General features: G+C 40.9%; 2 protein-coding genes across 2 annotated transcripts in view; one reads left to right on the forward strand and one right to left on the reverse strand.

Moving 5' to 3' along the window:
- Positions 1–951: 951 nt before the first annotated feature.
- Positions 952–4,911, reverse strand: nptx2b (neuronal pentraxin IIb). Its single transcript, XM_029528049.1, has 6 exons — positions 4,834–4,911; positions 4,396–4,767; positions 3,705–3,924; positions 2,946–3,190; positions 2,674–2,853; positions 952–1,564 (listed from the first exon to the last, which is right to left on the reverse strand). The coding sequence occupies exons 1-6, from the start codon at positions 4,909–4,911 to the stop codon at positions 1,334–1,336; spliced, it is 1,326 nt and encodes a 441-aa protein (XP_029383909.1). The 3' UTR covers positions 952–1,333.
- Positions 4,912–12,302: 7,391 nt separating this feature from the next.
- The window catches only part of trrap (transformation/transcription domain-associated protein), a 74,031-nt gene continuing 70,208 nt past the window's right edge, over positions 12,303–16,125 (forward strand). Inside the window, exons 1-9 of the mRNA XM_029527334.1 lie at positions 12,303–12,333; positions 12,915–13,124; positions 13,778–13,827; positions 14,121–14,231; positions 14,458–14,562; positions 14,729–14,812; positions 15,056–15,112; positions 15,263–15,388; positions 15,936–16,013. Coding sequence (XP_029383194.1) covers positions 13,025–13,124; positions 13,778–13,827; positions 14,121–14,231; positions 14,458–14,562; positions 14,729–14,812; positions 15,056–15,112; positions 15,263–15,388; positions 15,936–16,013 — 711 coding nt within the window. The 5' untranslated portion in view covers positions 12,303–12,333; positions 12,915–13,024. The remainder of the gene's footprint in view (positions 12,334–12,914; positions 13,125–13,777; positions 13,828–14,120; positions 14,232–14,457; positions 14,563–14,728; positions 14,813–15,055; positions 15,113–15,262; positions 15,389–15,935; positions 16,014–16,125) is intronic.

The following is a 16,125-nucleotide window of genomic DNA, read 5'->3' on the forward strand; positions in this document are numbered from 1 at the left end:
AAATGTCACAGAGCATCGGGCAGTTGAGTTGAGCGTTGAGCTCTCAGGGCCACAGTAAAAATAAGAAAAATTTAATGGCTGACGCTTCATCCACAGGCATTCTGAAATTAATTTCACAGCAGTGGGTTTTTTTTTTTTTTTCACATTTTCATTTATTGGCAAGGCGAATCATTTTTAACATTTACAAAACATTGAATGGCACTTAAGTCTCCATTACAAGGCCACAAGACAATATTGATACTGCCTATTATGAGGACTAAAAACAGAGATCACATAAAAAAAAAAAAAAAAAAACTAAAGTCTTTTACAAGAAAGACATTACATGATGAAAATCTACACAACACACACAGATGAATAATGTCTAACGTCTACGTTATAAATACATGTGCTAATGGGTAATTTTTTGTTCTTTATGCATGGCTACAATATCTACTGCACATTACGAATCCCAGATAAAAATATGTCACAAGACTGATAACTATATATAAAATTATAAGAATAGGAATATTTTTTTATATGATCCACCATTTTAAACATGTTTTGTCCAAATGGAAAGGCAAGATTGAAAGCACTGTGACTCACTAGTATCACTGGTATCAGTTACACAAACAAAAAGCAAAGCTTTCCAATAAGGTCAGGTTTCAACTACCTTATACTTAAACTGGTGAAATATTGCATGTATGATTCAGGACTACGGCACCAGCCAGTGCTACACCACAGATACAGTGCCAAATGGTAATTTTCCAGTTATAGCTCCCCGACAAATGGCGGAACATGTCAGGATCAGAGGCTTGATTGATGTTGGCTCTAAGCCCATTCCCTGGTTAAGGAAAAGACATAACATTAGCCAGACCTTTAATCTTTCCTCCCACACAGCACGCAACACCAACTCACATGCCAGTGCCAAACAGTCAGCTTGTCTGGACGTCAATGTATTTGTAGTAGTAGCACGGCTTGCGTGTGTCTGTGCCGCATTTGGGTGGACTGTCATTACTTCAAAGCTTTCAAGTTTGAAAGGAGGGGGTTGGTGTTTGCAGTAATACCTGAGGGGACCTCTTTGCTGTGGTGGGTGTAGTAAAGTTAATTATTTGTAGCAGTGAAATAAATGGCATGTTAATGCTGATTGTCACTATTCAGCCTAAATGAAAGCCTCATTAAAATTTGCACTTTGGTGTGTAACCACATTCACCACTATGGGAGCCGATTGTCTGTCATCAGATTCACAAATCCTAAATATCTCAGTGCGTTAACTGCCTTACAGTAAGCAGGCAATAAAAAAGTGCTGCAGGGATGGAAACACTAGTTAATAAAGATAGAAGCAGACAGGCAGTTTCTAAGCATTGGGCAGCCGCTCCTGACACATCTCTAAAGGCCGTTTGAATGCCCCCCTCCCAAAGACTTCAACATTGCTTGCCAGCCAGGAGATTATGTTCCCGGCGATGTAAGAGCTGCAGTTGGCCATCGACTGGATCTCAACCGGCTTCAGAACGCGGTCCCAAATGTTCACCTGACTCAGCTCGCCCACAAAGGCCTGTCCGGCGTCAAACCGCCCGCCCACAACATCCTGTAAGGGCCATAAACAGGAACACGTGAATATAAAGCATTGCCAACAGCAAAACTATAATCAAAGGTATTATCTCATTGAGGAGGAGGCGGTTGTCTGTGGGGCCATGTTGGATGAGCCATTAACTTTAAAACTTTCAGGTTTTAATAAGTGTTACTGCTTTGTTCGGGTCTAGTCCGAGCAGTACACAGCGGCTGCCACTGAGAACAATGATGTCAAGTCCTTGGTATAATTTTACAGGAAGGTTTTGATTTTAACAGCCTGCGGGGAGGTTACACTCTGTTATTAAAATATTAGCACATGGTGAGCAAGTTCAGACCACTGTTACTAGAGTCGGTACATTAAAATGCGACTTTCTGCTCCTGCCACTGAAAAGAATGACTTTCATGTTGGAAGATAAAACACACAAAAGATATATTCAGACTGTTTAAACTGAATAAATGAAATGTGAAAAAAGTTAAAATTTTAAACTTATTAGGCTCAGACTTTAGACTTATTTTTTAACGTCGAAGCCCAAAACATGCTGATTGTGGTGCTTTCAGCTAAAGGCTAATGTACGCATGACAATGCTAACATGGTTACATTTTGCACATGTGGTGAACCCCTAGCTGCTGAATCTGATGGGAATGTAATTCATATTACACATTTGCTCTTAAATCAAAGTAAATAATGGAAACAAAAACATTGTCTTGGAGATTTAATTAAGTAATTACAATTGATGCTTAGGGAAGGATGCTGCTTTTCATCCTCCACATCTTATTCCTTCATTTTCACATCGTTAATGATGCACTGATTGGTCCAGAGGGAGACCTCAGTGTGATGGGCCTGCTGTTGTCATGTTAATTGTTTTGTCATGATACCCTGCTATGAGAAATACTGCTGCTCTAAGACTGGCTGATTTTCTTTTTTCAACCTGCAGTTTTCCAAAATTAACACTTAAGTAACTCTTAATAGCAGAGCTACTTGTTGAGTTTTGAAATTTAAAAATTTTAAAACTGTGAACATGCAGCACTGAAAAATTAATGGGACACTGCTAGTGAACTTCACTGTTTAAAAAGAAAAAAAAAAAACCTCTCATGAGATTTAGATTTCCTTCTACACTTCCTTACCTGCTCCTGTCCCAGGATGATGACTCCCCCAGGTTTGATAGGGTGCCAGGCCGCCAGGTTGTCACCACTTCCCAGCTTTTGTCCATTCTGGTAAGCCTCCCATTGGCCGTCCCGTGTGGTCCAGGAGATGCAGATGTGGTTCCACCTTCCATCACGCACTTCTAAAGGCAGTTGAGCGACCTGGAATCACAATACTTAATGAAATAAAAAATTTGTAATCATAGTTTTAAGATTTTCAAGATGTGAATTACACACGAGAATGAGCTAATTGCCTTGTCATTGATGAGAAGCTCTATTGGGTTATTGCCCCATTCAATGAGCACTATTTCATTTGCTTGACCCGGCACTCCATATGAGAAGGGCGTCCCGATGCCAGGACTGGCACTGGACTTGATCCACATGCAGAGTGTAAAGGCGTACATCTCTGGCAAGCTCTTTGTGATGCGGCCGTACAAGTAGTTGGTCCGCTGAGGCAGCGACAGCTTAAACTGCTCTGGGGACTTGAAGTCTCCTCCCCCTGTAGTGAGACAGGCAGAGGAAGCGGGGAGAAGGAGATGTGGGAGGTATCCTGTGGCAGTCTGTATTTTCTTAAACTTGTTCACCTTTGCATGATAATTGAAATGAGGAGACGAAAGCATCTCCTCCCTTCATTTTACACAGGCAGCCAGCGAAAAAGTACTTTTGCTGTGAATAATATATACGTCTTTCACTTTTATTTGCCAGTCTAATTCATCAGCTCTCTCATCTTCTTTATACCAAAGTGCCCTCCTCTGCTTTCTCACCATTATTATATTACAGGAAAAACAAGGTTGAATGTGTCAGTAACATCATGCATCTTCGCCAATTCACTCATCCTCTCCACTGTTCACTAATACTGTATCTGCTACCCAACTGGATACCTGTCTCCAGCTGGCAGTGACTTCCCTCATACAAAAACATGTCATCTTGATTTTAGCAAGAAAACTCTGATGGTGTCAAAGTGACAATGTAGCAGTTGAGCAAACACTTTGTTCTTTAATGTATTCCTTCACCTTTCTCCAGCTCACTGATCCTTTCCACTAGGGCGTTCAGTGTGCTCTCAGTCTTCAGCCTGTAGGCAGCTGTGGCATTAGACAGCATGCTCTTCTCCTCTTCCAGGTTGCTGACTTTCTTTAGGAGCTGCTTCTCCAGCTCGCCGAGCCGACGCTGCAGCAGGTCGCGGAGCTCACTGGGGAACGAAGTGCCAGATATGTTGGCCCGCATCTGCTGTTGCTAAGGAGAGATGGACAGAAAGAAATCAGCACTAGGTGTATAGAGATAATCAGGAATGTGCAATGTTTGAGTGACTGGCAGGCCTACAAATGCTTTTTCTGAATTTTTCCATCAGTAGAAATTGAGGGGGAAAGTACATTCCCTGCATTGTTGGATTACTGTAAAAGGTTTTTCTTATCCTGTTCTTTATATAAAATCATGAATGGAAACATTGAAACAGTGTGGTTTCCTTTTTTTTTATCACATGCACTGATGTTGTGCTGTCAGATCTCAGAGAGTGAGAAAGATACTGTATAAGCTTTATAACACGCTGTCAGGGATGAACAGCTATAACAAACACATCCAATAAGAAGGTGAGGTGAGTTGAGATTGATCAGTTACACAATGAATCTCTTTCAGTGTTCTGAAGACTCTCAGTTTACTGCTGAGCATCTACAAAGTGTCCTGATTGTGCCATCAGTGCCGCCTTACCTCCAGGGTCTCCAGCCGGTCCTTGAGCCCTTGCATCGTTTTTCCAAGACTGTCAATGGTGTCGTTTGGATCTCTGGGCACATCCCCCATTGTATTCTGCTTTTCTTTGCCCCAGGAACCCCCATTGTCGTACTTCCTATCGTCGGTGGCCGAGGCGCAGAGGGACAGCTTGGTGGTCAGCTCGTTGATGGTGCCCAGCTGTTTGGAAATAGTTTCTTTCTGTTGTAAAATGGTCTCTCTCAGCTGCATGACGGTGTTTCTGAGCTCCTCTTCTTGTCTCCCGGTGTTCAGCTCCGGTAGCAGCGTCACGGGGCAGCTGGCGTCTCCACTCAAGGGGATCGCCCGGCAAATGTACCGCTTTCCGTCGTCGGCCTGGCCGCCGGCCGGCTGAACGGAGCCCGGCTGACCGGAGCCCGGCTGACCGGAGCCCGGCTGAACGGAGCCCTGCTGGCCGGAGCCCGGCTGACCGGAGCCCAGCGCGCACAGACACAAAAACCCGCACAGAAGTGAGAACATACCGGCGGCCTGTCACCGTTAAAGGAGACCAGTAGAGGGGTGAAAAGCCAAATACTTTACACTCTCTAACGAAACTCTGACGTCAGTGCGTAAAAGTGGATCGAACATCACTCCTATCGATTTCTACAAAATCGGCGTCATGTTCGACCAACAACGTGAGGAAAACTCCGAGCAGGAAATCGGATGAAGGAGAGTCGGTCCCGGTAAGCCCGGTAATGGGACTATTCCTGGAGCAGGCGGAGCGCCCTGTGTCGCTGATCGGACAGCTCCTCCGAGGAAAGAGGATTACCAAAAAGAAAAGTGCCCGTGGAGGCTCCGAGATTGGCTGCAGGAGGATGACGACACGGACCAGCAGGGTCACACTTAACACAGTTCTCATGCTGACAAAATTATACATGTTCAAATCCAAATCCCACCTTTAACGCTTTCTCTAGCGAATTTAAATGGCACCGGAGACTCATCAAGCAAACACATCAAGTGAAAACAAAAACAAACAAACGAAATATACGTTTTAGAGTTGTACATTTTAGAGTTGTCCATATAAGACAAGAAATTTTCCCTGCTCTCAAAAAACGTCACAAGTGGTTTTAACCCTTACAGACTGGTCAAATTTGACCCGTTTTGACATTTAGCAGCAGGAAAAAAATGCCTAAAAATCACTCTTTTAGCCTGAAATTTGATGAGGGGGCACACAAAGAACACAAGAACACAAGTCATCCAGAGGTCAGAGGTCAGGCACAAGATCTGCACCTGTCAGCAAAAGCACATTCAATGTAACAAAATAATCTACAAAGCAGGATATTTGAAACACTTTGGGTTGTCAGGGTAGGCCTTGTGGGTGTGTGTGGGGGGTTCATAACCTGACATAAACTGACAGCGACTTGGAGGAGGATGTGTCACAGCAGGAAGACAATGTGGAGGAAAACTCTGATCACAGCCCCTCGGAAGAAGAAGACTGATGGAGACGAGCAGACAGCAAGGGAGACATTTATGTCCAAAAACAGTTTTATCTCTTTGTCTTCAATTCCACGGCGAACTGCAGGCAGGATGGCAGCAGAAAATGTCATTAGAACGACGCCAGGACCCACAAGACTGGCCCCCTTCCAAATCTTCATCCCTCCAGCAATTGAAAATAATTCATTGAACTGACAAACACTGAGGGGACTAAAAGGCCTGGTGAAGAATTGAAGACCATGGATGTGACTGACCTGCATGCTCACATGGGACTTCTAATACTGGCTGGTGTGTACAGGTCACAAGGTGAAGCTGCTTCTAGTCTGTGGAATGCTGAGATGGGAAGCTACCATGACCCTGCAAATGTTCTGTACCATATTGGCAGTGCTCAGATTTGACAATCGTGACACAAGAACTGCACGGTGTGCCACTGACTAATTGGCAGCAATCTGGGATGTCTGGGACAAGTGGGTGGAACGGCTGCCTCTCATGTGCAATCCTGGTCCTGGGGTCACAGTGGATGAAAGACTGGTTCCATTTAGAGATAAGAATTGTATTGTAAATTGTAAAGGGTTTTGTCGTTTCCTAGGTCGCTGTCCTTTCCGTCAGTGCATGCCAAACAAGCGTGGAAAGTATGCAATTAAGTTATGGGCTGCCTGTGATGCACATTCCAGTTATGCTTGGAATATCCAAGTATACACTGGGAAGCCAGCTGGGGGAGCTCCAGAGAAACAGCAAGGCACATGTGTTGTGCTAGAGATGACAGAAAGGCTAAGAGGACACAGTGTAACATGCAACAACTTCCTCACCTGTAACGAGCTTGGTCACGCGCTTATGAAGAAGAAATTCACAATGGTTGGCGCTGTGAGGTGGAACAAACCTGAGCCGCCACCCACTCATATTTGCAGAAGAAGAACAAGAATGTCGCCCTCATGAGCACAATACATAAGGCTGCAGAGATAATGCTCGGGAGGACAGAAAACCAGCCGTCATTCTTGACTATAATATCAACAAAGGAGGAGTGGATAACCTGGAGAAAGTAACAGGCACATACAGCTGCAAGAGGAGAATCGCCCTTTGGCCTCTACAATATGATTGACGTATCAGGCTACAATGCCTTTGTTATATGGACTGAGCTGAACCCTATCTGGAGGGCAAGCAGGAGCAACTGGAGGAGATTCTTTTGGGAGGAACTTGGAAAGGCCTTTGTTATTCCTTGCATTGAAAAGCGAGAGCACCTTCCTCGCACAGCAGCTTCAGAAGCACCGGTAAGGGCTGTGCAACAATCTGAGCCGAGCCCTGATCAAGTCCCACAAGAAGCCAACACAAGGGGACAGAAAAGAAAGCAATGCAACTTCTGCCCCGCAAAACAGGGACAACCTGCTGCAAATGCGGGAGGCACGTGTGCAAGTCTCACACAAGGAAAGTTTCCTACCACTGCTTTGAATGCAGAGATTAGTTTGAAAGACTGAGAGTCTTGAGAGATTTTCTTTCTTTCTTTTTTTATGTTGTGTTTATTGTTAATTAATGTTGAATGTTATGATATAGCCGTGAGGGCAGCATTTAATGGATTGCAGTGGTTATAAATGGTTATTTTGTGAATTTCAACTGTTCCAGAACATTCATTAAATTTTAATTTTCAATAAAAAATATTTAAGTCATTATGGCTGTTATGTTTTCATTTCTTGTGTAAAACAAGACATGATATTGTGTATTAGATGTTTGGCTCCAAAAACAAATTTAGTAAAGCCTAAAAAATACACACTCCCTGCTGTCTGGAACGTATTTTAAAGTTTAATGTCAGATAGGCTATTTAATCATTCTAAATAGGTCTGGGGTTCAAAATTTTATAAACACTTAATATGAGGGAATTCTTGGGGTGGGTCAAAATTGGCCCGCTCCTCACCCAAAAGGTTTCTGATATGTCCGGTTTGTCAGGGTTAAACACAAATGAGTGTCTAGGACAGGGGTCGGCATTTGGGCGTGGTTCCCACCAAATAAAACTCACCTGGAGCCACAAAACCTACCAAAGGGGTCAGGAACTCAAAATAAGTCACCAGGAGACACACACAAGGAAGGACGCATATTTCAATCAACAAAATATTTTAAAAAATGTTTTATTTTGATGTTGCAAGATCACCTAAATCTCTAGAATCATAACTATTACATTGAAAAAAATAACTAAATAGAATAAAATGTATTTAAATTAAATAGCTATTATTTATTCACAATATTTTCTCAAAGCCACAGGGAGCCATGGCAGAGGGATGAAAGAGCTGCGGGTTGTCGACCCCTGGTCTAGGACAAACCAGGCACTGAAGAACCAGGATGTGGTGATAAACAATTAGCAACAGCTACTTGTCTGTCACTGAAAGGTCAATAAAACCTGGGGTGCAGACCACCTAACATACCACTGTGCTGTGAAGAGTCTGTGAAGAACTCACGTTGGCAATTTAGATAAATGATCCTCAGGGTTGGCTAAATAGAAGCTGTTGGGATTGAAAATTTATTTGGCCTTTGCAGAACAGTTATCTGCAAAAGGAAGTCAGATTTGGGAATTTGTATTTGTTGAAGTGGATGTAAAATTATTACAAATCTTTCAGGTGGCTTCAGACTGTCAGGGGGTTACACCAATACACATCATTGCAGGTTGACTCATGACAGTTAAATATTTCCCCCATCAGTTAGGTTATCAGCTTTGTGACGATTCTGCCCAAAGCCTAATTCAGCAAATTCCCACTTACTACATCATAAGAGCATCACTTATGGTTTTAAGCTGTTGTTTTTTTTTTTTTCAGCCCTTTCCTTAGTAAAAGTCAGTGACTTCTGCAAAAAGAACATGGTTAGATTGTTGGGCAGGACAGATTTGTCACTGCAAAACAGTTATTTACTCTGCTGCTGGTCTAGGTGTGTATGTTTAATACTTTAAAAACAGCTAGGCAGCTTAAAGCCTCCCAGGGTCGGGGCACTTTCAGTTAGACACTTCAGAGAGAGGAAAAAACACTGCCCCTTTTTAAAATATTATTTAACTCTAAACCTTGTGCTTTGTGAAATATTAAACAATGTTGCATTTTCTGCCCTCTGGCAAATGTTTGAAAGCACTGGATAAGACCAAAATGTCGGCTACCACTGGTTTAATATTTAAAAGTGTGAAGGTTTTATATCAGCTTGTCATATAGCACAACCCTTTATTACAGTTCTCCCTATTAATTGCACAACTGGAGCCTCTAAACTTTTAATAAATGAGTGAACACTGCATTAAAATGCATATGTGGGGAGTAAATATGTTTACAGATACACAATGGGCCTGGTGCATAAACAAATAATTGATGATTATATATATATAAATAAAGATGTATAAGATACAGCTACATAGTGATGACAACTTTCCATCAACAAATTTAAACAATGCATTTATATCTGTTCTGTTTACTGTGTGTACATTACTGACTGACATTTATTAAATGTATTTGTATACCCATTGTATTTAGTCACATGTTACCTTGGCTATCTGTCAATATCTGTGATCCAAGTCTGGTACATTGGTTGCATGTCATATCCTGTCTCCCCTCATTTCCTGTAAAAAGGAGGAGGCACAATATTTTGGAGCAAATGCACTTTCAAATGAACAATAAAAAGCCTTTAAATGTGGCTTATGTCACCGGTCACTGCCATCCAGGCAATGCAAAATTTTTAGCAGCTTTGTAATAACATAACTACCACAGAACAAAAGGTTTGGCGCTTCCCTGGAGCCTGTGCAAACCAATTACCACCATCAGTAACAGACTCTGCCCCCCTCTGTTATACAGAAAATTGTGCTCACGCCTGTTGTCTGGTTACCAGGTGATAGAGACAAAAGGAACCTGCCTGTCCAAGATAAATTCAAATTCTAAACAACCCTTGTAAATGGAAGAAAATCTATTTTGACTACTCTAGATACAGCACTAATCTTTCAATAACAAGCATATTGACAGATGTGGAAAACTGTGATATGAGCCTTTTACTCATCTGTTTGTCTGGTTCACAGAAAACACCCTCTCCTATTCTGCGAAGCTCAGAAGTGCATATTGGTAAAAAAGGTGAATGTACATGGGGGCTTTAGCTGCAGGAAAAGATTCTTGGCGCTCATTGTTGGTGATTCAGATTCAGTCTCAAGGAAAGTGCATCTCTTTTTATGTGAGAAATAATGCAGGGGTGATCCAGTTTCATCATGAGGGCATCAATAGCCAAAGCAGTGCAGTGAGAAAACATACATCTAATGGACAGATGAGTGGTTTTGGAAAGCTGTAGAACCAATGTGTCATCTACTCTCCCATCTCAGGATAAAGCCCATGTCAGAAAAGAAAAAAATCCCTCAAATGAAATGAAAGGGACAGTGCAATAAGCCTGAGACAAACATCTTTTAGCAGATCATTATTACTAAGGGAGCAGAGAGCGCAAAAGAGAATGAGAATGTCACATTACATGTCAAATTGTCTCTGATATTACATGGGACATTCACTGAAAAGAATATCCCATTCTGCTGTCTTTTACCAGGGGGTTCACTCCATGGATGGAGGAAGCAGTAAAAGAAAGAATGGTGAATTAAAACCTATTAGCAAAGCATGTGGGCAAGAGACAGGCTTGATAGACTAGACAAGGTAAATAGTGACTGTCTTTCTACTAGACTTCATTATTTCTAAAGCCATTAAAAGAGGCATAATAGGGTAAAAAAATCTAGGCTTGTTGCCTTACACACACACACATAATTTCATTTATGAACCAACAAAGCACACGACAGTATATAAATTTGCTGACGAGACATGGGGCAGATTATTGATGTGCTTATTTCACTGTCCCACTCAATTCATAGAGAAAAAGAGCAGCCTCGAAGAGGAATATCCATGGAAATGTCTACATTTTGGCACCCTCCCCCAAAAATAAATAATGTCAGTACATTTCTACAAAATTATTAAACCCCTCACACATTACTCCATAATCTTTTCTCACCTCTACTAAATATTGTCCCAGTCTTACGAAAGTTTATTATAAAAAAAAAAAAAAAAAAGCCCCCAAGATCTCAGCTCAAAAACAGTTGATGCCAGGCACCAGATTAAAAAAACAACGTGGAAGTTTAAGGTTTGTGCCGCTTCATACCTATGTCTATTCATTTTGCTGAAATTGGTCTCACTGACTCTGATGAAAAGTGTAAAGAGAAGTTGGATTTATGCTTGTCACTTGGATCACTGAGAAATTTAGAACCTGCAGAGTTTAGTCTGCCATCTTCAGTGGGCTGCCATCTTGTGGTAAAAACAAGCCACACTGCAACTAGTACAACAGAAGGAGACAAATTCAAACAGTGATTGAAGGAGTGATTTTATTCACGTGTTATTCCATCTCCTGCACTATCACTAATGATGCTTCACAATTCTTAACCTTCACCAATAACATCTTGCGGGTTGCAATACCACTGTGTTTTAATTCTCCTTCTGCAAAACAAGTTGCCCTCTGGAACGTATAAATATTTAACTGCAACTTTACAGATTCTTGTTGAAACAACAAGAAGAGAATTTCAGATATATTTATCCATACTTCCATTAATATGCATTAATGCTAGTGACAAAATGCTTGTAAAATAAAAATGATTAAAATTACTTTATCTGTTGAATACAGGCTACTAGTCTGCAGGAGATCTGCAGGAGATCCTGAAATCATTCGGATATATATATGGACGGCGTCTTTATATATATATATATATATATATATATATATATATATATATATTCATCATAAAGTTTTCCGTCACGTTCTTTAATATTGGCAAAGAAAAGCTTTTTGGGTAGATGTATGCGTTTTCCTCTTGTGCTCTGAGCAAAAATCAGAAACAAATGAATAAGACGCAGACAAACCAGTTCAGCTTGGTAACTTGTCTATCACAGCAAAGCTGCTAGCTCTGCGTCTTTGAAGTATTGATTCACATCAAATTCACATTTCGCCCTTTAAGATATTTATATACAGATTGTACGGAAGACTTAACTGTGACAATTGATAGGGTATCAGATTCGGGATTGAGATTAGCATCGGCATCAAGTAGATCTTAATTTCACAGGCTCAAACTATGTTTCAATGCCAAATTTTAGCATGCATCAATCAGCAAGCATGCGCAGTTCACCTCTCATTCACTTCCTCCCGGAGCCCGATGACCATCGAAAACGATGGTCTAACATCCACTGTTAATTTACGGTGTATCCTTCCGTTAGCACTAGAAACTTTGGATTGAAACATACCATATTTTCACATAATATAAGGTCGATGTGTGACCTTTGTGCATCGATATGCACCAGTACAACATGCTAAAGTGTACATATACATTAGAAGTGGAAATTAGAGATATAATCCGCGGAGGGATAACACTCATTTTTACCTGCCGGGCAGCAGCAGCACGAGCGCGGCGGATACAGAACGACAGCTTCCTGTCTGCGGCGCTAGGTTAGTATGGACGGCTGGGCTTTTATTAGAAAACTAGCGAAATATACAAATTTTCACCCAATTCGTAAGTAATTTTGGGGTTTTCGGGCGCTGAATAGCCTGCATTCTCCTCGTTGCTTGTGTTTGTTGTGTTTTTAACTGAGTTTGACAGCAGGGCTTGTGCGAGCGCTTTCTTTTTGTAGGAAGCTAACTCATTAGCTAGTGGTCGCTAGTGTGTTTTGCAGAATGGATATCATTCGAGACTTATATTTACAGCTTATTTTCTGTGCGAAAGGTCTGTTAAGCTTTTGTGTGACAGACGGGAATCAATTCCGACACCAAAAAAAATACAGTTTTTCATTCACAAATACCTCGGACAAATTGTGCTAACTGATGCTCCAAATGATGTCATCATTGTGCGCCCTTTAAGCGGTGTGTTTGTGGACTGGTATTGGTTTTGCCTTTGCTTTAACAACACGAGTTACATCTATTTTGAATTGTTTATTTTCTGCATTTAGATTACATACTTATCGTATTAGTTCTAGTGTTTAAGTGTCTTGCTCCTCTCATTTCCGCATTTCCCACTTCTCTCATTTCTGCAGCGTACGTGATCTGTCATGATCAAATCTGATCTCAGTGTGATACTGAGATCTTTGCAGACTACTGTCTGTTGCCCTTCCCCATAGCAGCCCAGACTGTCCCAGCTACCACCATGGCCTTTGTTCCAGCTCCCAGCCCCACTGTGGTCGACCAGACCACACTAATGAAGAAGTACCTGCAGTTTGTGGCTGCGCTCACAGACACCAACACCCGTAAGTTCCTGGATCCAAGACCATTTTGCTAGACATGAGTAATCACAGTTGACACAAAGTTGTTCCAACAGTATACAGCTACAGAAAATGTCCATTTGGATTCAGTCACATTTATATTACCAAATGTGGGTTAACTGATAAAATAATTGATTTATGCATGTCAGCTAATAGATGTACACTTCTTATAAGTTTGGCATTTTGTGCTTTGCTTGAAATGCCTATCCCTAGAATTTACAGCTTTGGATAAAGAAATTGAGAGGTCTACACATAATTATTGTTTGGTCTGCAATAGTAATATTCTGAAAGAATGCATTAATTGTTACACATCTTGTCATTGCATTGAGCTCTTTTCTTATCGTTATCAGCAGACTTGAATGTTCAGGTTAGGCATCTGTGCTTACCATGGGCAATGTGATGAGAGCGATATGCTTTAGTCCAGTCAAAGGTATATGTGGTTGGGAGAGTTGTGTGTACGTCTGATGTGTATGAGTGAGAGTGTGTGTTTCTATGTACCTTTTGAGCTATCTGGACGCTGAAAGTAAAACTGATAAGATCTGAAAAGCCCTGCTGAGCACATGAAGGCAGTAGTGATCAGTGACACTGTATCATTAACAAGTGTGATTAATGACTGTGCTCTGTCCTTCAATTCCCAGCTGATGAAACCAAGCTGAAGATGATGCAGGAGGTCAGCGAAAACTTTGAGGTGAGTTTGATGAATGCTTGTAGTGTATGATGGAGAGGATTAATTCTCTTTGTCACTGTTGATGGATCACAATAGATTTTCAGGAGGTTTTATGGTTCTCAAAGTTTTATTGTTTTAAGTCTAAGCTGTAATCTAGTGAGAGCTTGAAGAATACATTTTATTTCTGATGCAGTTAAGTAAAGCATATAGCAATAACTTATTAATTAAAATCAACTTTCACAGCTTTGACATTAGTATGTAGGAGATGTTAAGTTGTTGCCTTGCATTAAATGTCTTGGGCTTGTCAATTGCAGAATGTGACATCTTCACCTCAATACTCCACCTTTTTGGAACACATCATCCCTCGCTTCCTCACATTTCTTCAAGATGGAGAAGTGCAGTTCCTTCAAGAAAAACCTACACAGGTATGAGGCTTAACACAAGTGCAAGATAGCCATATGTGTTAAATGTCATGTTATGACCTTGCATTAACAGTTTTTAGGATTAAAATCGCATCTATCCACCTTTTGAAAATTAGGACTTAATGCTCTTTCAATCAGCCAATTTAATTTCTGGAATTAAATGAGTGAACGTCTTCAGATGTATTAAATGGGTATTACATTTATTTCAAAATCTTGTTCATTTGTTTAGCAATTGAGAAAGTTGGTCCTGGAAATCATCCACCGTATTCCAACAAATGAACACCTTCGTCCGCACACCAAGAACATCCTGTCTGTGATGTTCAGATTCCTGGAGGTATGAGTCTTAATCCATTATGCCACTACATAAACACAACATAAACACGCTTAAATGTCTATATTACATTTTTATGGCTGTGACACAAATACCTTGGATGTGTGCGTGTGCGCAATATATTTTTGTGTTAAATTATGTTAATTTTTTTCCCCTTTGTTTTTTCCAGATTGAGAGTGAGGAAAATGTGCTGATATGTCTTCGTATCATTATTGAGCTGCACAAACAGTTTCGCCCTCCAATTTCTCAGGAGGTGAGTTTATGAGTCAATGAAAGAACTTTCTAAATGCTTTGATATGGCTGGACTCACCTTTAGAAATGTGAAAAATTTTCAATATTCCTGAAATCTCAGTCATTTTTTTAAACTATCTTTTTCTCTGCCGACCAAACCCAAATGAAACAAAAGCAGCAGCATTATGTACTCTATTTGGGTTTACCAGGCTGAATAAACATATTTTCTTGGATTAACATGTTTTCTTTAATCCACTCCTTTCAGATTCATCATTTTCTGGATTTTGTGAAGCAGATTTATAAAGACCTTCCTAAAGTTGTTGTAAGTACATCTTCCACAGGAGATAACTGTTCTTGGTTCTCTTTTAAGTGAGTTTCCAATCGATGGATACACTGAATCGTTTGCCCTGCCTCACTTCCATTTTAACCCTGATTGTCCATCTAATGATTGTTTCTTTTCTCCTCCTACCAGGCCAGGTACTTTGAGAACCCTCAGGTGATAGCAGAGAACACAGTTCCCTCTCCAGAAATGGTGGGGATGATCACCTCTGTGTTGGTTAAGACTGCACCTGAGAGGGAAGACAGCGAAACACGAACGGTAAGCAAACCCAACAGCTTTCTCTGTGTTTATTCTCCATACTTTTTTAGTATTGTCTCTGACCACTGGAGGGCAGTAGTGCATTCTGTTTTCACACTAACAAAGCTACCACAAAGTGCGAGAATGCTGAAGTAGAAAAGATGCAGAAAGCACATTGTGCTCTCTGTTAGCAGTGGCCTGTTTCACATCAGTTGGTACATTATTGTTGATTACTCAGGGATCCCTAACTTTATGGAAAGTTGATGATGTGACACTAAATCTGCGTTTCATTGTTGTTATGTGCAATAATCAGCAATTATTGTTTGTGAATGTTCAAAGGAATGTAAATAATGCCAAATAAATAGCACATTGCTCAGAGTAAAATAAAGGTTTTATCACCCATTCACTTAATGTCTGTCTCATTGAGAAACTTATCCCTTCATTGAAGATCGGCTCTAGAGATTGTGCTGGAAACATGAGAGAAAAGATAGTTGTTAAACTTAAACTCCATGTGTCTACCTTTACTGCAGCAGTGGCAGCATGTTTTGCCTTTTGTTTCTGCCCCCAGCACACCATCATACCTCGAGGGTCTTTGTCTCTGAAGGTTCTAGCAGAGCTGCCTATAATAGTGGTGCTCATGTATCAGGTGAGTGAAATACTACTGGACTTCTCTGAATTATACCCACGTTTTCCCTATTTACTTTGGTAAAGTGGGTCAATAACTGGAAGAGGGACAAAATGGAATATCTTGTTTTTTA

Source organism: Echeneis naucrates, chromosome 19 (genome assembly GCF_900963305.1).
Source record: "Echeneis naucrates chromosome 19, fEcheNa1.1, whole genome shotgun sequence".
NCBI classification, from domain to species: domain Eukaryota; kingdom Metazoa; phylum Chordata; class Actinopteri; order Carangiformes; family Echeneidae; genus Echeneis; species Echeneis naucrates.

Bases quoted from the DNA above. Each gene is read 5' to 3' on its own strand.
- nptx2b (XM_029528049.1), bottom strand. From the start codon at position 4,911: ATGTTCTCACTTCTGTGCGGGTTTTTGTGTCTGTGCGCGCTGGGCTCC. The intron at 3,925-4,395 runs GTAAGGCGGCAC...ATCTCTCCTTAG, and splicing joins ACCGGCTGGAGACCCTGGAG to CAACAGCAGATGCGGGCCAA. The intron at 2,854-2,945 runs GCAATTAGCTCA...TTGTGATTCCAG, and splicing joins AGCTTCTCATCAATGACAAG to GTCGCTCAACTGCCTTTAGA.